Below are 22,736 nucleotides of genomic sequence, written 5' to 3' on the forward strand. Positions count from 1 at the left end.
TTGTCCACGGTTATCACCATGGTGCACCAAAAACCAAGCAGGAGAATCCAGAAGAGACTTAATCAGATGCATACCACATTGTGGGTTCACCTGCACTGATTATAAAGACATCAATAAATAATTTATTGACCCAATTACTGCTCTCATGGTCTGCAGTTTATCTGATTTTCATATTACGACATAAAATCTGTGCATCACTGCACTGAGTGGAAATTCTCATGCCAGACAGAAACTGCTGTCTTTATTTTTTTTAGAACGTCAATCTTTCACAATAACTAAAAGGTTCAAGCAGTATTGGGGGGTGGGGGGGAGAAGGGTGGAGGAACTGACAATACTTCAGGTCAAAACTCTATCGTTAATTCCTTCTGTTCAAGCCACTAATTTTATTACTTTTACCCCACACCACCACCAATGAATGGGTGATAGCACCAAACAAAAAACAAAGCACAAAACTGAGCTTTTGCTGATCATTGAATGTAGTTGTTGATGATCAGTGACACCATCATATTCAATAATGCAAAATTAATATGCAAACATCTTAAATACTTCACTACTAACCTATTTCCAAGATGGATTGGAGGTCTTTAATCTCATTATTAACAAATATTTCATCTCAGTAGAAACAAATGGAAAACCTTGTTCGAAGCGCTTACCCAAGTCTGCAATGCAGCATTGTCCATTCTCCTTAACAAGGATATTTTTGCTTTTAAGATCTCGATGTGCAATGGCGACTTTTCCTTGTGTCCCAATTATTTCTGTGTGCAAATGCGTTAGACCACTAACGATGGACAAGGATATCCTCAAACAGCCAGCGGTATCCAATGCATTGTGCTGCAGGTGGTCATAAAGAGATCCCAGTTTATGGTAATGTGTAATTAGCCACAGTTGTGTGCTGGAATTTCTCGATGTCATGTCAGACGCAATAAAGCCTATAGAAAGAGATACAGATGGTGAACTTCACAATTGCTAGACACTCTTCTACAGCAGGTCTCACTGACATTGAGTATGTTTCCAATGCCAATTAAAAGTAAAGAAATTATTTTTTTCCTCATGCCATTCATGTTAATGCCCTAAAGTAAGGGATCCCATCCTTTTTGATAACATGGACCAATAGTGTTAAGCAAGGGGTCTGTGGTCCCTAGGTTGGAACATCTGCTCTAAAGAAGCCACACTTAGTAGTGCAGGTAGAATCTCATTACAAGGTCTTGGTTATTCTATACTCTCATCTCATCCATCACTCTCAGTCACACCCCACCACAACACACCATGGCTGTAGTGTGTTTCACCTCCATCCACTCATCAACAGGACATCCCTAACCAAATGTAAGCACTAGAAGAAATGTCAGTAGGCACCTTTGTTTTGCCTTGTCACCTTAATGTTAAGGCAAACAAAAAAAAACACTCTTATATTGTCCTTGGGTCAACTTCCTCATCTTGTAATACTGTGGGAGAACCTTCACCACAAGCATTACAAGAGTTCATGGAACAGTTCAAGGCAACATTAAATTCTGACCCTATCAGTAATTCCAATATTACACAGAGAGTGATAAAAGGAAACAAGCAATTAAAGTCTTCATATTGATGCAAGTACAAAGGATGCATGGCACTGGCTATTATTCATTGGGAGTTTGAGTAGAATTGTTATTTCACCAAAGACATTTGCAAATTCCTACAGATGTACCATGGACAGCAGAAAGTTGTAAATTCAGCAAGCCCTATCATGGACATCCAGGACACCTTCAAAGGGGGATGCCACAAAACAAAAAGACAGCATCCATTATTAAGGACCCCATCATCGAGGACACACCCTCTCCTCGTTGCTACCTTCAAGGAGATGATACAGGAGCCTGAAGACACACACTCAGTGATTCAGAAATAGCTTCTTTCCCTCTGGCATCAGATTTCTGAATGGACATTGATTCCATGAACACTTATCTTTTGTTCTCTTTTTGCACTACTTATTGTCATATACAGTGAGCTTATTGTAGCTCATAGTTTTTACTGATATGCATTGCGATATACTGCTGCCACAAAACAACAAATTCCACAACATATACCAGTGATATTAAACCTGATTCTGAAATGTTCACTGTTACTCTCCACTGATGCTTCCTGACCTGCTGAACATTAACAGCATTTTCTCTTTATGTTACAATAAAGAATCAATTAATTTTGATGCACTGCCAACTAACTTTATGTCATCCCTGCAGATCAAGGATCAAATAAAGAACATTAATTTGCTTTTATATACCACCAAGAAAGGAAAAAAAGTGTTTTGCAGAAGCCCCATCCTGACAATAAAATAACTATTGTTAAGGACACTCGTATCTTTGGCATGAAGGGAATGGCTTTCCCTCAATCAACTTTCAAGTTCTAAGAGGAAGGTGTAAAAAGTATGAATCATAAAATGTTAGCAACCAGGTTTATTTAGTAGTTTTGAAGGAAAATTGGCTTTTATCGCATCGAGGATGGAGTTTAAGAATAGGGAGATTTTGTCACTCTTACACATTGAGGCCACACCTAGAATACTGTTTGTCTCCTTACCTAAAGGCGATAGAAACTTGAGAAGCAGTTCAAAGAGATCTCTCCAATCCAATTTATGTAAAAAGAGTATAATATTGTGCAGATAGGCCACACAGTTTGCAAATTAAATTCCTTGGTGTTTAAGAGGACAGGCAGGGTGGAGTAGGAGGGTGGTGACTTCATTCCAATGTAGAAGATTCTAGGGCAGGTTGACATGGTAGATATTGGATTGTTTCCACTAGTGGGAGAATCATAAGCAAGGAGACAGCTACAAAATAGTCATTTAAAACTGTTGAAGTATCTTTTCTCAAAGGGTGATGAGTCTCTGGAATTCTTTTCCTAAATATTAAGCTGGAAATAGATAAGTACTTTAAAGAAAAATGAATTAACAGTTATGGGGAACAGGCACGGAAGTTGATTTGAAGATATCACAGTTCAGCCATCAATATACAATATCACTGTGCGAAGGCAGTGTGCAGTTTAACAGCGAGTGATTGCCAGGTGTTTTCCTTGTGATTGCAAGATCCTGCGGGGATAGTTCATTTAGAATACTACAAGTCTGGTTCACTGGTTTATTGGAAAGACTGGCAGCGGGGCAGTTACATGGCCTCAGTTGTAGTGCAGACTAGGCCTCGTGCCACATTATCACCTGTTGCAGCCATTCAGGCGAGGTGACAATGGAGGCGGTGTGACTCAGTGTCCATGCTGGATGGCCCTGACTGTCAGTGCTGCTCTCCAGTGTTCACTCAGTGGAAGACAAGCTGGACTGCATTCATCTGTAGACAGCTGTGGGCTTGTTCTTGCCAAGAAGATCCATAGACACAAGAAATGTTTATATTCTATTTCTTTTCTGTGACTGTGTGACTGCTATCTTACACATACTATATATATGCCTTGTGCTGCGTATGACTGTCGGTATTGTGTTTTGGTTCTTGGCCCCAGTGTTTTGTTTGGCTGTGTTCATGAGTATTCAGATATGATTGAACTGAATGACAATTAAACCTGAACTTGAACCTGAATGAGCACACACACACGCACGCGCACACGCGCACACACGCACACACGCACACACGCACACACACACACACACACACGCACACACACACACACGCACACACACACACACGCACACACACACACACACACACACACACACACACAAATAAACAGGAACAGGAGGTCAAATTCTAGGTCCTCCTGTTTCAGAGTAAGATATGGGCAAAAGCAATGTTTTTGCCCCATTTCCAGATCTCTTGATGCTAAAAAAATTTCAGTTTTCCACATATTAACACTTGCATTTCTTTGGAAAAGAGTGTCAAAGATTCACACTCTTCTAAACAAAGCAGCACCGTAGTTCCATATGATTGGCCAACCTCTCATCCCAAGATCTTGACTTGACAGAAAGTAAAAGGTAGGCAATTAGTGACTGAGAAATTTTTATATAAAAAAACAAGACCAAAGAAATCACTTTCAAAAGTCCTTTTCATCAGAACACAATACTTTCTTATTAAATTAATGAACCTCTGTGGTAGCCTCTGCAAACGGAGTTCACAATATATTGCAACACCTTGTCATACAAGTTATCACAGCGCTTTTTCCTCTCCTTCACCCCGGTTGCTTGTACTTGAAAAAAAAAGTTCACAAGAACATTTGAGAGAGAAAAAAAGATCATTTTCCATACTAAAGTGTTAATTTCACATTTCCTCAGATAATACCCTAGCTAATGTATTTTCCATAGATCTAACCACACTCTCTTTGCAGACTCCTTATGTTCTCCTCTGTACTTACCGTCACAGCTAATATTAGTACATAACCAAAGTGCATTTGATGGATTAGAATCAAGTTTTTCATCTCTGACAAATGTTGTGAAATTTGTTTTGTGGTAGTATGATCGTTCAAGACATAAAAGCTACTTATAAGATACAAGTAAATAAATAGTGCAGAAGGAGAATAACGAAGTAGCATTCATGGGTTCATGAAACTCTTCAGCTATCTAATGGTGGTCAGCTCGGTCAAGTTTATTCAGACAGATTGTAAGTGGGGTAAAAAGCCCCATCAGGCACTTCACAAACCAACATTTCAGATGGCATACTATACTAGGCCTAAAGAAGGAATGGGTACATGATTAGAAAATGCTGGTAACACTCACACCGGGCCACATCAATGGCAAGGGAAACAGAATCCACTCTTCAGGTTAGAGACCCTTCCTCAGAACTGAAAAGATGACAAAAGGAGCTTGTAAAGCTGCTGGATGATTTGGGGGTTGAGGGGCTGTCTCAGACATGTGAAGCGGGCATGACCATGGGGACAAAGTTATCTGGTTAATGAGCAAATGGGCAGGTCAGGCTGGACATGCCCTCACTCCCGGATTAATGCGTCTGATGCTGAGGTGTAAACAAGGCAACGGGAACACTGAATGAGTTGGCAGAGGAAATGGTAATGCTAAGAACAATAATATTTAAAAGACAAATGGACGGGCATTTGGATAGGAAATGTTTAGAGGTATATTAGCCAAGGGCAAGCAAAAGGGACCAGCTCAGTTGGTCATCTTGGTTGGCATGGACAAGGTGGGCCAAAGGGCCTGTTTCATGATGCATTGCTCTATGGCTTTATCAGAGTTATTACTTTCCATGCAGCTTTTCAAACTACACATCTCCTTTTCATTCTGACAATGGGTCTTCAATTTAAAATGTTAACTGCTTCCCATCCTACAGATATAGGCTCATCATGCTGGGTATTTTATTCAAGATTTCTAGCAGTAACAAATCAGCGCGCACACACACACACACACCCCCCCCCCCCCTTTCATTTACTGACATTCTTCTTATGAGGGTTTTTAATATTTCTACTTTGATTGTTTTTATATTTCTTCCTGGTTTAATCTCACACCCATTTCCCCTCCTTTATCTTGCCCTGATAGGGCCGAATCGTGCTCAACCTCATTTAATTTGAGATCTCCAGTCACATTTTCTCATTTACGTATTGACAGTCTCTACAAATCAGGAAAACTTAGAATCTCCTTTAAATACGTCAGTGCTTCATATCGAAGAGCAATTATTTGATTTCAAGCAACAGAAGTGAATTTTAGAGCAGATGCTCAGTAACTTGATCAAAAGGGAGAGAATAGAGGTAGAGTTGTCTAAGGATAAAAGAACAAGGTTTCAACAGCTAAAGTGATCAACTGGAACAAATCAGGCTGAATTTTCAGCATGCAAAAAGAAATTTCATTCATAATTATGATTGGGGCATATTTAAACATTATGATAGTTTCAAACATTATTCTGAGTCAACACAAAGCTCTAATTATCATTACAGAAAGAAAGTACAAAAAATTCAAGTTCTCGTTAAAAATCACTGATTTGCTGCAGAATGCAGAGGTGGAAACTGCAACAGTGCAGCCTGTGATGGACTCATTACAGATGTTTTGTTTCAAGGTTAATAGTGTATGTGTAAACCATGAGTTTGCAGAATTTTACTGATATCTGAGGATTACATGTCAATAACTCACTCACCTAAAATGTTCTCATTTCTCAAGAGTACACTGTTATAGATCTCAGTCTCTCTGAACCAGGATTTTTCATCTCTGGAAGAAAATATTTTCACTGCAACATTTTCTCCTTGCCACAGACCTCGCCAAACCTCTCCAAAACGCCCTTTACCTAGGAAAAGGACCACAGGAGACACACCATTATAGATCCATTGCAACATTTACTTAACATACATTTCAACATACCAGATCTTAAACTGAAAACCCTCTTAATAAACTGGTGATTAGTTAATTCAACAAACACCCTGAATGTAAAATGAAGAACTACAAGCAGTGCAATCCAGTCATAGAATTCACTAATTAATGCAATGATTAGTTTATTGCCCAAACACAAATAACGAACTTCTTTATATTAAAACAAAATCACATCTAAAAGAAAGAAACAATACCTTCAGATTGAAGAAATAAGCAAATCTGAGTTGTAGCAATAGGCAACAGTAAATACTTTGTTCAAATTACTGCTGCATTCTTCAAAATACAGTGGATTCCAGTTAATTGGGATAAATCAGGACCGGTACATTTTGGCCCAATTAAGTGGCTGCCCCAATTAGCCAAAGTTTCATGGAAATAGTTTAAGGTATAAAAAAGATAAACTACCGTTTAACTGAGTAAAAAATTATGTTTTTAAATGAAATGCAGAACAAATTAAAACACTATCAATACTACCACAGTACTACAAAACTGAATTAGTTCTTAATAGATATCAATGGAGGAACTCAGCATACGCTGCCACATTCTTTTGATTGAATGTAAATGTCAAAATCAGCACAGACACCTCATGTAGATAGTGGATTGCCTTCACATAATCCTTTTGATGATTGCATCTCCAAACCTGAAATCTTGAAATCGCAGTTGAGCAAAACATTTTTGAATTGCCTCACTACTTATCTTCCGCCATCAGTGGCAAAAATCTCTGCTTTTTGAAAACAAGCACACGCAACTGATGCCATTTAAAAACTGTTCATTCTAAGCACAGGGTGCTGTCTAATGGATACACAAGTGCACACGTTCAACTGTTAGAAACTGGCAACAATCTCCTACAACAATTAAGCAGTATGGAGTACCAAATAAATGAAGGGAATCCTGGCTAGTTTCTTAATTAGAGTCATAGAACACTACAGCATAGAACAGGCCACTCAGCCCATCTAGTCTCTGCCAAACCATTAACCTGCTTCATCCCATAGCCCGCCATACCCCTCCCATCCAGATCCAAATTTCCCTTAAACGTTGAAATAGACCCCGCATCCACCACTGGCAACTCGTTCCACACTCTCACTTCCCTCTGAGTGAAAAAACCCTCGTGTTTGCTTTGAATTTTTCACCTTTTACCCAACTCCATTACAATCGTTCCATTAGATCTTGTCCATTAAAGGTTGGCCCAAATAAGCAGCTTGCCCCAATTAACCAGAATCCACTGTACATGGTTTTGAAACCATGTGACAACCAACGGATGGTTTGTTTTAGTTGTGGTTACTTCCACTTTACTCCAAAGTTTCAGTTTCTACCCCTAGCATTTTCTCTCCTATACCTCAGCCATGGAAGTTTTAAAACTTGTTACAGTTCTTTGGTGCCCTAGGAAGTAACACGCTTCACAAACAAAATATAAAATTGCTTACTCAGCATGAACATAACAGTTGTTAAGGGTTATTTGAGACATTTTCTGGCGGTATGGAATCAGGGAAGTGGCCAGTTAATTCTAAAAAGAACTAGTCTTCAAATAAAAAACCTGTTCACAGTTAACTTCCAGTGATGTTTGAAAGCTGCAGAAACCAGCATACTGATTCTGTACCTTTCCAACTACTTACTAAAAAAATATAAATATCAATGCCCTCCCCAATCTTGGATGAGGGTTTCATTCAGCTTTCAATGAAACCCACGTGTAAAATCAGGGAAAGCATCTTAAATAGCCCTTTGCATTAACACATCATCAAAAGGCATACCCCTGTCACTTAATTCAGACTTCAGAACATGCCTGCTTTGCCATATAATAATCTGGCCTTTTGTATATCCAAGGAATCATCGCTCAACACTGTAACAAAAGTAGTATATATTAATTTTAATTGCTTTCTGCTCAGAACTCACTAGACTAGTGACTGATATTTGAATACTAAGAGAGAGTTCTGTCAGTTCAGATGTAAACAGTTAATTGAAATATTCCCACAACCTGTGGACCCAATTTCAAGGACTCTTCATCCCAAGCTCTCAATATTTAGTGCTTACTTATCTATATTTTTCTTTCTGTATTTACACAGTTTGTTGTCTTTCCCACACTGGTTGAACGCCAGTTGGTACAATCTTTCAATGATTCTATTATGATAATTATTCTTTTATGGATTTATTGAGTATGCCCACAAGAAAATGAACCTCAGTGTTGTGTGTGGTGTCATATAACAGGGATGTAATGTTGAAGCTTTAAAAGGCACTGCTGTGGCCTCACTTGGTGTATTCTGAGTTTTGGTCCCCATATTCAAGAAAAGATAAGGTTCAATGGAGGTTCATGAAAATGATTCCAGGATTGAAAAGCTTATGAGGAGTGTTTGATGTGTCTGGGCCTGTATTCTCTGGAATTTAGAATAATGAGGGGCAACCTAATTGAAACCTATCAAATTCTGAAAGGCTAGATAGAGTGGATGTGAAGAAGATATTTCTGATGGTGGAGGAGCTTAAGACCAGAGGACACAGCCTCAGAATAGAGGAATGTCTATTTAGAATGGAGATGAGGAAGAATTTCTTTAGCCAGAGTGTGGTGAATCTGTGGAATTCATTGCCACAGGTGTCTGTGAAGGCCAAATCATTGGTTATATTTAAGGCAGAGGTTCATAGATTCTTGAGTAGTCAGGGCATGAAGGGATGTGGGGAAAAAGCAGGAGACTGGGACAGTGAGGAAAAAATATCAGCCATGATGAAATGGTGGAGTAGACTCGATGGGCTATTGGCCTAATTCTGCTCCTTTAGCTCACGTCTTATATATGTACTTTGATAATAAATTTACTTTGACCCTTTTAACTCTATAAAGTTATCTGTGTCACGTACCCCGTGACGGGTTAAAGAACCAGCAGAAATGGAAAACACATTGGAGTCTGGTATTGCTATCAACTAAGTGTTTATTAGTAAACTAAGCAGTACAATAATATAAATGCAGATATATCAAACAGGTTAGCAATGATTATATACATACATACACATATATACATACATAAGTGTGGAAATAGGAACAAAACTAGGCTCTTTCAAACCTAGGGGTGGATGGATATAGTCTTACGAGGATGAAAAGAGTTCAGTTCAGTTCGAGGTAGTTAGCTGAGTAACGTTGGAGAGAGCGAGAGCAAGATGAACTGATGCCATCAATCTTCCCATTGTCAACTGTGACCATAACACATGCGACCATTCTTCAGTGATGGAATTATCACCCAGGCAAGGGTGGACACACAAATAATTCCCCACCGGTCACACCTATTCACACTGCGAGAGCCACTGATCGATTTCCCCGAATCAATCCTCCAAAAACTCCACCTTCCTGTGGGTACAACAAAGCTTGTCCAGTGTCCAAAACCGTGTGTCTGTCTGTGTCTCAGCGGACCTGGTTTTTATCTCCACATGTTGGACACCAGCTGTCCATCAACCTGCTCCGCCCTCCTCTCTCTGTAACAGAGTTTTACAAGCAGGCGAGTGTCCTTGTGGAAAGGTAAACAAGCTTGTAGAGAAACCATAACATCAATCTTTCGAGCAGTCTCTCCCTCTCTCCCCCTCTCTGTAACAGCTCAAACTGTGTCCAAAACTCAGTGTCATTCTCCCGACATTTTAAAGTGATAGTCCACAGAAAAGATGAACCCTCGGGGTACATAACATCTGTCTACATTCAACTGTTAAAGTAGGTAACTATAGCTATCAAAAGTTTAATTAATTGTTTATTGTTGGTGTTTTAAGTAGTATAAACATCACTCTACTGTTTTGTGTCACGAGAGGAGAAACAGATGCTCCAGGATACCTGCTTTTGTTGATTAAAGTTCTTTTGCATTTATCAACTTCAATCTCCCAATGATATAGTTACAGATACAACACTTGGGGCTCATCTGGGATACATTCATGACTCATTATATTGCCAGGAAGGAAGGGCACCAGATGAAGGTGATAGGCTGGTGATAGAAGCAGCAAGAGGCTAGAGTGGGAAATAGAAGATGAGGAACCAAAATACTGGATTGAGAAATCCATGTTCATGCCATCAAGTTGGAAGCTAACCTGGACAGAATATGAGGTGTTGTTCCTCCACCCTGAGAGTCGCTTCATCTTGGCAAAAGTGGAGGCCATGGACCAACATGTCTGAACATGAACAGGGATAGGAATTAAAATGCTTAGCCACCAGGAAATTCTGGTTTTGGCGATGGAGCGAAGGTGCTCCTCTCTCCCAACTGCTCTACATTGGTCGAGTCTCACCAGTGTAGAGGAGGCTGCATCAGGAGCACAATAGACGATCCCCAACAGACTTGCAGGTGAAGTGTTGCCTCACCTGGAAGGACTATTTGGGGCCCTGAATGGAGGTAAGGGAGGAGGTGAATGTGTAGGCATAGCATTTCTGTCACTTGCAGGGTTATGTGCCAGGAGGATGATTAGTAGGGAGGGGGTGAATGGATAAGGAAATCACAAAGGGAACGATCCCTGAGGAAAGCAGAGAATGGAGTGGAAGAGGTAAAGATATATTTGGTGGTAGGATCCCATTGAGGATTGCAAAAGATGCTGAGAATGTGTTGGATGCAGTGCCTCAAGGCATGGTAAGTGAGGACAACAGGAACTCCAACCCTGTTAAAGTGACAGGAAGATGGTGTGAGTGCAGATATCTGGAGGAGATGCCAGTGCAGCAGCATCAATGGTGGAGAAAGAAAAATCTCATTCTTTGAAGAAGGACAATATTTCTGATGTCCTGGAAACAAAGAAACTGAGAAAAGGGATGGATTTTTTTTATAAACAAGAGACAAGTATAGTCAAGAGAGCTGTGGATATTGACAGGCTATAAAAGATGTCGATGGAGAGTTTGTCTCCAGAGATGGAGGCAGAGAGATCGAGAAAAAAGGAGAGAGATGTCAGAAATGGACCACATAACCCATCACCTTCGAGCTTGCCCTTCTTTTCCTCCCCGCTTTTTATTCTTTCCCCTTCCTTTCCAGTCCTGGTCTCAGCCCAAAACATCAACCATTTATTCATTTCCATTGATGCTGCCTGACCTGCTGAGTTCTTCCAGCATTTCGTGTGTGTTGTGTGAACCTCTCTGTTCACACTCACTGCTCACCAGATTACAGAACTATGAAGACAGAATCCAAGTCAAGTAGAGAGCTGACAGTGGTCCCCTATGTATGTACACGAGATCTTTAATAGGGGGCCAGAAATGCAACATGTAGGTGGACGTAGGGGCATCTCTGGCAATAACCCTACTTTCAATGACTGGACAGATTATGTTACCATGATGGAGAACAGTGAGGACAAAGACAAGAGTCTGGTGAGGTGGAAGACAGGGGGATCCCTATCCTTGTTCCGTCTCAGAGGAGAGGGGTTGGGAAACAAAGAGGGTAGAAAGAGGAGAACCTTAGGTACTTGAGAGAGAGAGAGAGAGAGAGAGAGAGAGAGAGAAAGGGCACTCTCCAGTTCTGAGTATGCCCAAACATCTGTCCTAGTGACAGATAACTTTGAAAGGCAGTTATCATTATTAACTAAGGAAGCACTGCTGAGTCAGGGCCAGTGGATCTGCACAACCCACAGACTAAACAACACAGCCAGCAAAGCTGCAGCAGCCCTAATCAAGATCTGGACCCAGAACTGTGTGGATGTCAGGAGTTCCCAAGGAAATGGGCCAAACACATACAGAAACCTTTGGAACCAGTACGCTTACTTAAAGAGATAGCAGTAATTAAACCAAAGCAGAAAAGGGAAAGTGGGGAACAGGAAGGGAATGAGATAGCAGTTCTGAGGGGGGTGGGGGGAGAGAAGAACAGGAGATAACAGAATTTGCTTGCATTTAAAAAGGAAATAACCAAAGTTAAAATTCAGTAAAATTATATAGAGCTGTTATATAGATCAAGCAGTAGAGCAAAGAAAGGACAGATGGTAGCTAACTCATGGGGAGCACTGTTGTCTCTGAGCTGCATGGGTGCTCCACCACGCAGTAACTGAAATGTTCCCATGCACATTGCCTTTGTTGCTGCACAGCTAGAAAAAGTTTATGAAGTATAAATATTTTCTTTGTTATACTATATTTTATTATACCCTTCAAATAATAAATAAAATCTAAAGAATGTGTTTTTTTATTTTCATTTTAAATATTTATAGTATGCTTATTACACAAAAAATCATTCAATGTGCCGTGTAAAAATTTCCTGCTCAGAGCAAGGGTTGGTCTGCACAGCTGTAAAATAAAATTTTAGGGAACGTTGATGGGAAGGCAGGAGTAGCTGAGCTCCAGTGTGTATTGCACAAATATTGCTAAAGTTACATCATGGGGATATCCATTTGGTAAAGCACATCATGATCAAGACTCCAGCAGGTCTGGTGGTGACCAGGGACGAGCAGTAGAGACAGAGATTCTGTCTGTACTGTTATCACTTGTGCCAACTATAACCCAGACAAGGGCACTAAAGTGCGACTAGCAAACCAGCCTTGTGGGCAGTGGGAAAGCATCCAGGTAGACCTCCTGAGACCAAAGCATTGACGGAAAAGCTACAGTCTTGTGACCATGGGTCAGTTCACTTCTCTGTTGGGTAAAGTCTTTCCCAACAAGAGAGCGCACCATCAACTTAGCATCGTAAGTTTTGGCTCAGGAAATCCTGAAGAGCCGCTTCTTCCCCTCTGACAGCAGATTTTTGAACAGTCCACAAACACTACTTCATTACTCTTTTGTTTTCACACAATTTATTTTACAATTGTGTTAATTTCATGTCTTTGCTCTGTGTTGCTGCCGCAAAATAACAAACTTCACAAAATACAAATCAGTGATAATAGAGCCGATTGTGGAACTCCAGCCCAGGTAGATTCAGATCAGAGAGTACATTTCACAGGGAGAGTGACGGGAGAAATCTGCAAACTGCAAGGACTCAGATAATGATACCCCGTAGTCCACCGCCCCCAGAGCTCAGGAATGTGAGAGAAAACGGACTGAACAATCAAAGCAACATTACCCAAGTACTGTCAGCAGTCCCAGTGGGACCAATACCAACAAAACACTGCACGCTGGGTCTCAACCTGTGTTGTAACAATCTCATTACAAGGAATTTAAATAAAGAACATCCCATCCTGCTTCACAGCTCTCTGCTGCTCAGGGAACAAGCACATGAACGTCAACAGGAAAGACACCAAGTGCTCAACAGTAAGCCGGGAAGAAGAACTAAAATCTAGGCGTCAGAAATTTAGTGGGATAGATCAGAGCAGAAGAGACATCAGGGAACATGGGAAGGGATCCAAGATATGGCAAAGACAACACTGAAAGTCAGACAGAGTGTAAAAGTGCAGAATACACGGTAATCACTTCAGCGTGGATAGAAGGCAATACCAAATGAGCTGGACCTTTCCAGTGGTGGGACCAGCGAGCGAAAGGACACAATAGGTGGAGATGTCATTGGGGGAAGAACCTTACAGTCATTGATATATTAGGTGTGTATTTTTTTCTGCTCAAAACCCCTCAGCCTACCACCACTGTTTGAATATATCTGTGCGCCACAGTTCCCTAGGAGACACTGGACTGCGTAGAGGAACTTCAAAAGAAGCAAGCGGGGGCAACCAAGACATTTTGTGCACCCAGGGAGATTTTGGATTGTGCATAATTAGGCATTTGGCAAGTGCCAATTAAAAAGTCAGGTTGAAGTGGAGCAGCGATGAGTGGGCCGAAGTAAGAGTGGGCCGCTCAGGCTTTTGCTCAGAGGCTTCAGTGAGGAGAGGTGAATGATGTAGGTGCATTATTTCATTTCTTTTCTTTTTCTTTCTCTTTGCACATTTGGAGCAGTGAGGATGCCACACAGGATAGTGGAATGCTCCTCTTGCGGGAAGGCAGGATACTTCCAATGTCCCTGATGACCACCTCAGCAAGAAATGCAGCCAGCCGCAGCTTCCTTCAGACCTTGGAGCCGGAACTGGAGGAACTCCAGATCATTTGGGAAGCTGAGGGGTTGATCGACAGGATATTCAGGGAGGTAGGTACACACAATTTGCAGGACACAGGTGACTGGGTGAGTATCAGGAGGCAGAAAGGGGACAGGAAGCCATTTCAGATGCCGTTCCCTCAATAACAGGTATACCACTTTCGGTACTGTTGGGGTGATGACCTAGCAGAGGAAAGCCACATCAGTCGGGTATCTGGCACAGTGTCTGGCTCTGTGGCTCAGGGGTGGAAGAAGAGGTGCAATAGTGAAAGGGGATCCCACTGCTAGAGGAGCAGACAGGAGATTCTATGGATATGAAAGACACACCCAGGTGGTATGTTGCCTCCCAGGTGCCAAGGTCAGGGAGGTCTTAGGTTGTGAACAGAACATTCCAAAGGGGGAGAGCGACCAGCCAGTAGTCATGGTACATATTGGTACTGACGACATAGGTAGGAAAAGGGAGGAGGTCCTGAAGTGAGAATATAGGAAATTAGGTAGAAAGCCGAAAAGCAGAACCTCCAGGGTAGTCATCTCTGGACTGCTGCTTGTGGCACATGCCAGTGAGGGCAAGAATAGTAATGGTTTGGCAGTTAAATGTATGGCTGAGAAATTGGTGTAGAGGCAGGGTTTCAGACTTCTGGATCATCGTGATCTTTTCTGGGGAAGGTATGACTGTACAAAAAGAGAGGTTTCGCCTGAACCTGAGGGGGACCAATATCCTTGTGGGCAGGTTTGCTAAAGCTGTTCGGGATGGTTTAAACTAATTTGGCAGGGGGATGGGAACTGGAGTGATAGGGCTGAGGATGGGGCAGATGGTATACAAGGAGAAACTGTGTATAGTGAGACTGTGAGGAAGGACAGGCAGATAAATAGGCAAAAATCACAGTCAGTGGGAGCAAAATTGAAAAGGGTGATGAATACAGGACTGAAGGTGTTATATTTGAATGCACACAGTATATAGAATAAGGTAGATGATCTTGTAGCACAGTCAGAGCAGGTATGGCATTGTTGGTGTAACTGAGTTGTGGCTGAGAGAAGATCATACTTAGGAGCTTAACATCCAAGGATTCACATTGTATTGAACATACAGGCAGGTAGGCAAGACTGAGTGAGGTGGCTGTTGATAAAGAAAATGAAATCAAATATTTAAAAAGAGCTGACACAGACTCAGAAGATGTAGAATCCCAGTGGGTAGAATTAACAAAATGCATGAGTAAAAAGACCCTAGTGGGAGTTATATACAGGCCTCCGAACAGTAACCAGGACACGTGGTACAAATTACAATGGGAGATTTTCAAAAAGGCATACAAACATGGCAAAGTTATAATAGTCATGGTGGATTTCAATAAGCTGGTAGTTTGGGAAAATCGGATTGGTGCTGATCCCAAGAGAAGGCATTTGTAGAATGCCTGTGGGATGGATTTTAGAGAAGCTTGTGGTTGAGCCCATTAGGGCACAGACACCTTGGTTAATGGTAGGGTTCCATGACATAAAAAAGTTTGGGAATTCCTGCACTGGGGAAAAGGCAGGTGTTGCATAATGAACCAGATTTGGTTAGGGAACTTAAGGTAAAGGAACCCTTATCATGCTGTGATCATAATTCACACTACAGTCTGAGGGGAAGAAGATAAGGTTAGAGTATCAGTATTTACAGTGTCTATAAAAGTATTTACCTCCCTTGGAAGTTTTCATGTTTTATTGTTTTACAACATTGAATTACAATGCATTTAATCTGGCTTTTTGCAGAAATCTGTTTTCACTTTGACATGAAAATGCCTTTTCCTGTTGATCAATGTCAAAGTGATTAAATTAATTACAAATATACAACACAAAATAATTACTTGCATAAATAATCACCCCCTTTAATATGACACACCAAATCATCACTGGTACAGTCAAATGGTTTTAGAAGTCACATAATTAGTTAACTGGAGATCACTTATGTGTAGTCAAGGTGTTTTAATAGTAAATATACACCTCTATCTTGAAGGTCCAACTGCTGGCGAGTCAGTATCCTGGCAAAAACTACATCATGAAGACAAAAAGAACACCCAAGCAACTCCGCAAAAAAAGTTATTGAAAAGCACAAGTCAGGATATGGATACAAGAAAAATTCCAAGTCACTGAATATTCTTTGGAGAACAGTTTAAGTCAATCATCAAGAAATGGAAAGAATATGACACAGCTGTAAATCTTCCTAGAGCAGGCCATCTTCAAATACTGACTGATTGAGCAAGGAGGGGGCTAATGAGGGAGGTCACCAAGAGACCTATAATAACTCCAGAGGAGTTACAAGCTTCAGTGGCAGAGACTGTGCATACAACTGTTGCCTGGTTGCTTCACCAGTGAAGCAATCACCTTATGGGAGAGTGGCAAACGGAAAGCCACTGTTGAAAACAAAACTCACCTGAAATCTCGGCCAGAGTTTGCCAGAAATCATATGGGAGACACTGAAGTCAGCTGAAAGAAGGTTCTATGGTCTAAAGAAAACAAAATTGAGCATTTTGGCCATCAGACTAAACAAATCATCAAAAATACACTACCCCTACCATGAAACATGGTGGTGGTTGCATCATGCTGTGGGGATGCTTCACTACAGCAGGCCCTGGAAGGCATGTGAAGGTAGAGGGTGAAATGAATGCAGCAAAATACAGGAAAATCCTGGAGGAAAACCTCAGGCAGTCTGCAAGAGAACAGCGACTTGGGAGAAGATTTGTTTCCCAGCAAGACAATGACCCCAAGCATAAAGCCAAAGCTACACAAGAATGGCTTAAAAACAACAAAGTTAATGTCCTGCAGTGACAAAGTCAGAGTCTAGACCTCAATTCAATGGAGAACTTGTGGTTGGACTTGAAAAGGGCTGTTCACTCATAATCCCCATGCAATCTGTCAGAGCTTGAGCAGCTTTGTAAAGAAGAATGGGGAAAAATTGCAGTCGAGATGTGCAAAGCTGGTAGAGACCTATCCACACAGACTCAAGGCTGTAAGTGCTGCCAAAGGAGCATCTGACTTGAAGGGAGTGAACACTTATGCAATCAATTATTTTGTGTTCTATATTTGTAACGAATTTAGATCACTTTGTAGAGATGTTTTTACTTTCACACAAAGGAGTCTTTTTTCTGTTGATCTGTGTCAAAAAATCTAAATTAAATCCAATGTGATCAATAAAACATGACAACTTCTGGGCAGGGTGAATACTTTTTATAGGCACTGTCTATGAAGTAAAGGAAAGTACAGAGGCATGAGAGAGAAGTTGGCCAAACAGGATTGTAAGGTGACTCTAGCAGGGATGATGGCAGAACAGAAATGGCTGGAGTTTCTGGGAGCTATTCGGAAGGTTAAGGATAGATACATCCAAAAGATTAAGTATTCTAAAGAGAAAGCAACACAACTGAGGCTGACAGGGAAAATGGAAGACAGCATAAAAGCATAAGAGAGGGCAAATAATATAGCAAAAAACAATGGGAAGTTAGAGGATTAGGAAGCTTTTAAAAACCAACAAAAGACAACTAACACGAGGAAATCTGCAGATGCTGGAAATTCAAGCAACACACACAAAATGCTGGTGGGACGCAGCAGGCCAGGCAGCATCTATAAGGAGAAGCACTGTCGATGTTTCGGACCGAGACCAGAGTCCTGACGAAGGGTCTCGGCCTGAAACGTCGACAGTACTTCTCCTTATAGATGCTGCCTGGCCTGCTGTGTTCCAAAAGACAACAAGAAAGCCATAAAGGAGAGAAAAGATGAAAAATTATGGTAAGCTAGCCAATAACAACAACAAAGATGCCAATTTTTTTTCCAGATATATAAACAGTAACAGAGAGGTGAGAATGGATACTGAACCACCAGAAAATGATGCTGGAGAAGAAGTAATTGGGGACAAAGAAATGACAAACTGTCATTGCATCAGTCTTCACTGTGGAAGACACAAGCTGTATGCCAGATTTGTGAGTGTGTCAGGGAGGCAGAAGTGAGTGTCATTGCTATTACTGAAGACAGGGTTCTTGGGAAGCTGAACAGTCTGAGGGGAGATAAGTCACCTGCACCAGATGGACTTCACTCCAGGGTTCCGACAGTGGTAGTTGAAGTGATAGCGGAGGCATTAGTAATGATCTTTCAGGAATCACTAGATTCTGGAACTGTTCCAGAGTACTGCAAAATAGCAAATGTCACTCCACTTTTTAAAGAAGGAGGCGGAAGGAAATTATATGCTAGTTAGGTTGACTTCAGTGGTTGGGAAGATGTTGAAGTCCACTAGTAAGAATAAGGTTTTGGAATACTTGGAGATGCATGATAAAGTAGGCCAAAGTCAGCATAGTTTCCTTAAGGGGAAATGTAGCCTGACAAATCTGTTGGAATTCTTTGAGGAAATGACAGACAAGATAGACAAAGGAGAGTTAGTGGATTTTCAGGTGGTCTTTGACAAGGTGCCACACATGAAGGGTCCACAGTATCACAGACAAATAAACTAGCATGGATAAATGATTGGCTGACTGGCAGAAGTCAAAGGGTACAAATAAATAGGCCTATTCTGGTTGGCTGCATGTGACTAGTGGTGTTATGCAGGGTCGGTATTGGGACCGCTTCTTTTCAGGTTGAGTCATTGGTGAGGAAGGCAAATGCAATGTTAGTATTCACTTTGAAAGGACTAGAACAGGTGTTTCTAACTTTTTTTTTAATGCCATGGAGACTCACTGTGAACTGAACTTTAAAAAAAAAAAAAAAATAAACTATAGGGACATGAGTTTGACATCGAACGTGGTTAAATTCCTGTAGGAGATTCTGAGGGGCAGAATCAACCAACATTTGGAGAGATGTGGAACAATCAACATGGCTTCATTTAACAAGTCTCAGAGTTTGATGAGGAGGTAACCAAGAGGGTAGATGAGGGAGGGCACTGGACATTATGTAAATGGACTTCAGAAGGGCAGCTAACAAGGTCCCTCATGGCAGGCTACTCTGAAGGTTAGATCACATGGAATCTGGGGAAAATAGACTGAAGGACTGTGCCCAGTACTGTGCCACAGGGATTGATACCAGTACCTTTGCTGTTTGTAACTTATATAAATGATTTGGATGTGAGCATAACAAGACATGATTAGCAAGTCTGCAGAGATACTGAAAGATGGTGTAGAACATTATGAAAAATTACTGAAGATTTTGATCAGCTGGTATGTGGGCTAGGATTGGCGAATGGCTTTCAATGCAGATAAACATGAGGCACTGCATTTTGGGAGATCAAATCAGACGAGGGCTTGTACGTGAATGAATGATAGGGACTTAGTGAGCTTCCCACACTAAGGGTAGTGAATATTTGGAATGAGCTGTCAGAAATGGGGGATGAGATGGCACATTAGCAACACTTAAAATCCATCCAATAATGGATACGAGAGGTTAGAGGACAATATGCCAAACACTGGCAGATGGGACTAGCTCACTGGACAATACAGTCAGCATGAATGAGTTGGGCTGAAAAACCTGTTTGCACACTGCAATTACAACTCTGACTATTGCCACTGGAAACGAAGTTAATCATTGATTGCCTGTGTTGTAAAAATACAAAACATTACTCCTCTGTTGAGTGTCAGGAGAGGAGAAATAGATTCTCCAACAGACCTGCTTGTGTCGAATGAAGACCCTTGCATTAATCAATTTCAGATCCCACGCAGCTTAGTGACAGTCACAACAATAGTTACTCACCTACACATTCTACCAGGGTGATCTGCCGAGCCACTGTTCTCTGTATGAAGAAGGGAAGCCCTGATCCACTGCCCGATGTGCAGGAGTGATCCAGCAGATCCTGTGAGAAAGAGAAAATTAACTGCAATTACTCACTTTCTTGAGGCATGTTACAGGCTGGAAAACCTTTGCTGCTCCTGGGCAAGTATTGCCTCGTTATTTGATTTGAACATAAAATTACCAGATTCACCTTCTCCTTAGCTCTGGTCAACTTTTAATGAAAAAGTCGTTGAAAGCTCCTGGTCCTGCCACACCAGATCATGCATTGTATAGCTTCAAGGGAGAAATGCTACAAGGGAAGCATCTTCCTATTATGAAGAGCTAATGAAATTACTTCTATAGTCCTTGGAGTTTAGAAGAATGAGGAGCAATCTTAATGAAAAACATGTTCCTAATGAAGCATTAGTGTGTTGATGTTGAAATGTTATCGCAACTGGCTACAAGATAAAGGGACTGTCATCTAATCATGATGTTTGTAGGAAGTTCTCACACAAAGTAGTGAACCTTTAGAATTCTCTACCTTATTGGGTTGTTCCAATGATTTTGTGATTTGTTGTTTTATGTACTGTGTATTCCACTCATTTTTTGCTGTTTTGTGATTCATTCTTTTTTTAAATTCTTTTACACACTGGGTGTTTGATGTTTTACTTTCAACAGGTTCCATGGGGTTTCTTTGTTTTGTGGCTGTCTATGGGAAGACAAATCTCAGGGTTGTGTCACAAACATGACAAAATCTGCAGATGTTGGAAATCCAAGCAATACACATAAAATGCTGGAGGAATTCAACAGGCCAGGCAGCATCTATGGAAAAGAATAAACATTGACTATTCACTCATTTCCATAGACTGATCAGCTGATTTCCTCCGGGGGGGGGGGGGGCGGGGGCGGGAGGTGTTGCTCAGGGTTGTATATTCCATAACATTCTTTGATATTAAATGTACAGTACTTTGAATCTTTAAAATTTTGGGAAAGCTAAATCACTGGGAATATTGGGAATAAACACTGGTGAATTGAGGGCAATGAGGTACTAGTAGGCAGAGGAGATTTTAGACAGATCAAACGGAAATTTGAGGGGAAATATTGGTCCACTCCTGTTATCTTGCAAACTTGCTCAAAACATCAATTTCTTAGTTTCAAGATATGTGAATTTTCCTTTCATAGGTGGCACAGTTTGAATAACATCAACCACATTACCATTAATGAGCACACCTCCAGAATTTTATCACTGCAAATTCCCAGCCTTTTTAAGAACAAATGCTACACGTACAATTCAGGAGTTAGTCATAGAGTCAAGGAACACTACAGCACAGAAACAGGCCCTTTGGCCCATCTAGTCCATACCAAACCATTAATCCACCTAGTCCCATTGACTTGCACCTGGACCGTGGTCCTCCATACCCCTCCCATCCATGTACATATACAAATTTCTCTTAAATGTTAAAATCAAACCCACATCCACCCAATCACACTCTCACCACCCTCCAAGTGAAGTTCCCACCTCATGTTCCCCTTAAACATTTTACCTTTTTCACTTAACCCATGATCTCTAGTTCTAGCCTCATTCAACCTCAGTGGAAAAAGCTTGCTTGCATTTACCATTTTTAATCCCTCCATTTTGTGTACTTTTATCAAATCTTCCCTCATTCTTCTACACTCCAGAGAATAACATCCTAACCAATTCTACAACTCAGGTCCTCAAATCCCAACGTCCTTGTAAATTTTCTCTGCACGCTTTCAATCCTATTGACATCATCTTGTAGGTAGCAGATGACCAAAATTGGGCTCCAAATTGGGCCTCACCAACATTTTGGATAACTTCAACATAACATCCCAACTCCTGTACTTAATTCTTTGACTTATGAAGGCCAAGTTCCAAAAGTTTTCTTTATGACCCTATCTATCTGTGATACCACTTGCAAGGAATTATGAATCTGTATTCCCAGATCCCCCTGTTCTGTTGCACCCCTCAGCACCCTACCATCCACTGTGCAAGTCCCACCCTGATTTAGCCTTGCAAAATGCAACACCTCAATAGATAGATTAAATTCTACCTGCCATTTTCAGTCCATTTTCTAGTCCAGATCCCATTGCAAACTTTGATAGACTTCCTCACTGTCCTCTACACCCCTAATCTTGGTGTCATCCACAAATTTGCTCATCCAGTTAACTACATTATCATTCAGATAGCTGATATAGATAGATGACTAACAACAATGGACTTGGCACTGATCCCTGCGGTATACCATTAGTAAAAGCTTCCATTCAGAGAGGCAACCATCTACCACAACTCTCTGGCTTCTCCTGCAAAGCCAATGTCTAATCCAATTTAATACTGCAATGTATGGATCTATTTCTTTTAGAGTTAAGACTCCCCTGCAGCACTACAGAAGAACTGTTGTCTACTCATGCAATATTGAACTGTGTCTGCACACGATCATGTTCTCTCTCTGCTGCTGCAACGTGAATACACCAGTTAAAGCCATCTCCCGTGCACGTGCTTTTATGTCAGGGGTAAGTTTTTTTTTAAAAAATGCAGAGAGTGGTGAGTGCGTAGAATGGGCTGCCGGCAACAGTGGTGGAGGCAGATACGATAGGGTCCCTTAAGAAACTTTTGGATAGGTACATGGAGCTTAGAAAAATAAGAGGGCTATGGGTAACCCTAATAATTTCTACGGTAGAGACATGTTCAGCACAACTTTGTGGGCCGAAGGGCCTGTATTGTGCTGTAGGTTTTCTATGTTCCTATGTAGTTGCAAAGATGTAATAAATTGGCGATGAGTACAAACCTGAATATCAGAGAATAATCG

The 22,736-nt window shown here is 41.1% G+C and overlaps 1 protein-coding gene across 2 annotated transcripts in view; it reads right to left on the bottom strand.

Moving 5' to 3' along the window:
• LOC140728518 (activin receptor type-1-like) overlaps positions 1-22,736 on the bottom strand; it is a 111,551-nt gene that overhangs the window by 26,154 nt on the left and 62,661 nt on the right. For both annotated transcript variants that reach the window (XM_073047356.1, XM_073047355.1), the window contains 3 exons: positions 19,891-19,990; positions 6,036-6,182; positions 654-929 (listed from right to left, as the gene is read on the bottom strand). In XM_073047356.1, coding sequence (XP_072903457.1) covers positions 654-929; positions 6,036-6,182; positions 19,891-19,990 — 523 coding nt within the window. The remainder of the gene's footprint in view (positions 1-653; positions 930-6,035; positions 6,183-19,890; positions 19,991-22,736) is intronic.

This window comes from Hemitrygon akajei, chromosome 5 (genome assembly GCF_048418815.1).
Source record: "Hemitrygon akajei chromosome 5, sHemAka1.3, whole genome shotgun sequence".
Taxonomy (NCBI): domain Eukaryota; kingdom Metazoa; phylum Chordata; class Chondrichthyes; order Myliobatiformes; family Dasyatidae; genus Hemitrygon; species Hemitrygon akajei.